The sequence below is a fragment of the Erigeron canadensis genome, chromosome 6 (assembly GCF_010389155.1).
Source record: "Erigeron canadensis isolate Cc75 chromosome 6, C_canadensis_v1, whole genome shotgun sequence".
Classification (NCBI taxonomy): Eukaryota; Viridiplantae; Streptophyta; class Magnoliopsida; order Asterales; family Asteraceae; genus Erigeron; species Erigeron canadensis.
The window spans coordinates 30,032,132-30,034,981 of record NC_057766.1 but is presented as its reverse complement, the minus strand read 5'-3'; the positions used below and the strand labels follow the sequence as shown (position 1 = coordinate 30,034,981).

At 41.7% G+C, this 2,850-nt stretch overlaps 1 protein-coding gene across 1 annotated transcript; it reads right to left on the bottom strand.

Annotated features, from left to right (window-relative positions):
• Nucleotides 1-418: 418 nt before the first annotated feature.
• Nucleotides 419-1,489, bottom strand: LOC122604669. Its single transcript, XM_043777540.1, has one exon. The coding sequence runs from the start codon at nucleotides 1,487-1,489 to the stop codon at nucleotides 419-421; it is 1,071 nt and encodes a 356-aa protein (XP_043633475.1).
• Nucleotides 1,490-2,850: the final 1,361 nt, after the last annotated feature.

Sequence of the window (2,850 nt, the reverse complement as noted above, 5' to 3'; positions counted from 1 at the left end):
ACCACGGTAGTTCCTCTTGTAGACCACTGGACAGCTCGTCTAAGATCAACATAAAAAGGTACGGGCTAAGCGCCGAACCCTGGTGTAGGCCCATTTCTACCGAGAAAAGTTCAATGTTCCCCACAGGGGTTCGGACACTGGTCCTCGCCCTATCGTACATATCCCTAATAATCCTAATGTATCTCCCGGTAACTCCTTTCGCTTGTAGCGTCCTCCAAATCAGCTGTCGTGGTACACTATCGTATGCCTTTTCCAAATCTAGGAAGGCACAATGTAGCGCCTTTTGTCTTTCCCTATACTTCTCCACAAGGCTTCTGGTGATGTGAATAGCCTCCATCGTCGACCTACCTGGCATAAAACCGAATTGGTTCTCTGCCACCTTCGTAACCCTTCTAAGCCTCATCTCTATCACTCCCTCCTATAGCTTCATGGTATGACTTAGGAATTTAATGCCCCTATAGTTGCTACAACTCTGCACGTCCCCCTTGTTCTTATAGATAGGTATGACCTCGCTAAGTCTCCATTCTTCTGGCATTTTTGCACTTGTCCAAATCTTGTTGAAAAGGCTTGTCAGCAAGCTTATCCCCACGTCTCCCAAACATCTCCATGCCTCGATAGGAATCTGGTCTGGACCTGTTGCTTTGTTTCTCCCCATCTTCTTTAGAGCGAACCTTACTTCCTCTTGGCTGATCCTCGGAGTATCGTCGTCATAACAACAAATGTCTGAATGGGTACCGTGATCGATTCCTCCTTCACTTCGCCTTGACTCTCTCCTATTAAACATGATGGCGAAGTACTCTTCCCATCTTTTCCTTATGTCTTCCACTTTCACAATGCTCCGTCCGCTTTCATCCTTAATATAGATGACGTCTCCTAAATCCCTACGTTTTCTCTCCCTTGCTTTAGCAATTCTGAATATATCGTTTTTGCCTTCCTTGGTGTCTAGTTTCCTATACAGTTCTTCGTACGCTCTTTCTTTTGCTATAGCTACAATATTCTTTGCTTCTTTCTTGGCTTTGTAGTATCTCTGCCTAGCCAAGGACCAGTCCTCATTTGTCCCGTATTGCTTGCTCCTGATAAGCTCTTTAAAGCAACTAAGTTTTGTGGCAACCTTGGTCTGGACCTCTTCACTGATCCACCAAGATTCTCTACCCCCTTTACGCTGACTACCTGTCCCTCTTGTTTCCCTTAGTACCGCCTTTGCCGTCTCCTTCATACCCTTTGCCAAGTGTGTCCACAACTCATCAGCATCCATATGCGGGCCGTTTTGGATCTCTAATGCGAACCTCGTGCTGGTCATCGATCTAAACGTCTCTGCTGCTTCACCCATAAGGTTTTTCCAAAGGATTCTTGGCTTTACAACCTTCTCTAACTTGGTTGCTCGTCTACTCAAGAATAAATCCAAAATCAACAGTTTATGTTGGGAGTGGCAACCCTCTTTAGGGAGGACCTTGCAATCTTTACAAGCCCTGAAGTCACCTTTACGCATCAGGAAGTAGTCAATCTGCGTTTCATTGCGCCGCTCTGGAAGGTTATCAGCTATGATTTCCTCTTTTGGAAGAACGAGTTTGCTATAACCAGTTCATGCGCAGTAGCGAAATCCAATATCATGCGTCCCTCTTCATTCCTCCGTCCAAATCCTAAACCCCCACGTACACCCGGGTATCCGTCTGACTGTACTCCTATATGCCCGTTTAAGTCTCCTCCTAAAACTAGGCTTTGGTCGTCGGGGCAACTCCTCACAAGCTCATCCAGTGAGTCCCAATAACTCTTCTTCTCTCCCTCACTCCGACCCGCCTGGGGGGCATACGCGCTGATCACGTTTATTGTCTCCTCTTGTATCACTAATCTCACCAACATCAACCTATCCCCGTGTCTTTCCACGTGAACTACAAAGTCTTTAAGTCGATCTGTCATAATGATCCCTACTCCGTTAATCGACTTAGGCGCTCCAGAATACCAAAGCTTAAATCCATTCCCATCTCTAGTGCTTTTACCTGTCCACTTAGTTTCCTGAAAACAAGCAATGTCTGTTTTACACCTAGCCAAAGCGTCTTCTAGTTCTAAAAGCTTTCCCTTAAGGGTACCTACATTCCAGCTCCCTAATCTAAGCCTAAAGGTTCTCTTTACTCTAGCATTAACCCCCTATGCCTGGCCGCCCCCGAAACAGAAGGACATGACCTCACGTAACCATTTGCAAGAGACAGCGTAAACTAAAAACTCTACAAGTAATTAATAGAAATTTTAACCCACAATATTAATAGTAACAGGAGGAGTTAATTCACATTAATATCATATAATATCAAAAATTAAATCAGAAAACTTTTGGTAAAGTAATAGTATATAAGAGAAATAATAGTAAAGTAATGATAAAAAAACTAGTAACTAGCTGAAAGATTTAAACAAACAATTAACAGGTTGTAAAATCAGCGCTTATCTATAATATGTCGAAAAATTATATAATATATACCGTAAACGAAATAATGAAAGCCGCTAAATTTGAAGTTTAATTTCAGGTCTAACAGAAATTAAGTAGATATATTAATAATAAAAGTAAAATTAGTGATTTGATCAAACAAAATAATCGGGGAAGAGTACGGGAATTAAGCAAAAATTCAAAGGAAATAGAAAAACTGTTAGTTGGGTTCTGAGACAATACAAACAGTTTATAGCTACAAAGGAGAAACAATAAACATCAAACTATATCTATATAATCTATGCAGAGACAATAAAGAAACAAAGACAATAATCAGTAACAATAATAACAATACAAAAAGTGAAATGGTTGATAAAGGAAGGAAAGAAACAAACTGAGGTATGAGTTTGAGATGGAGGCAGATTATCGGAGAT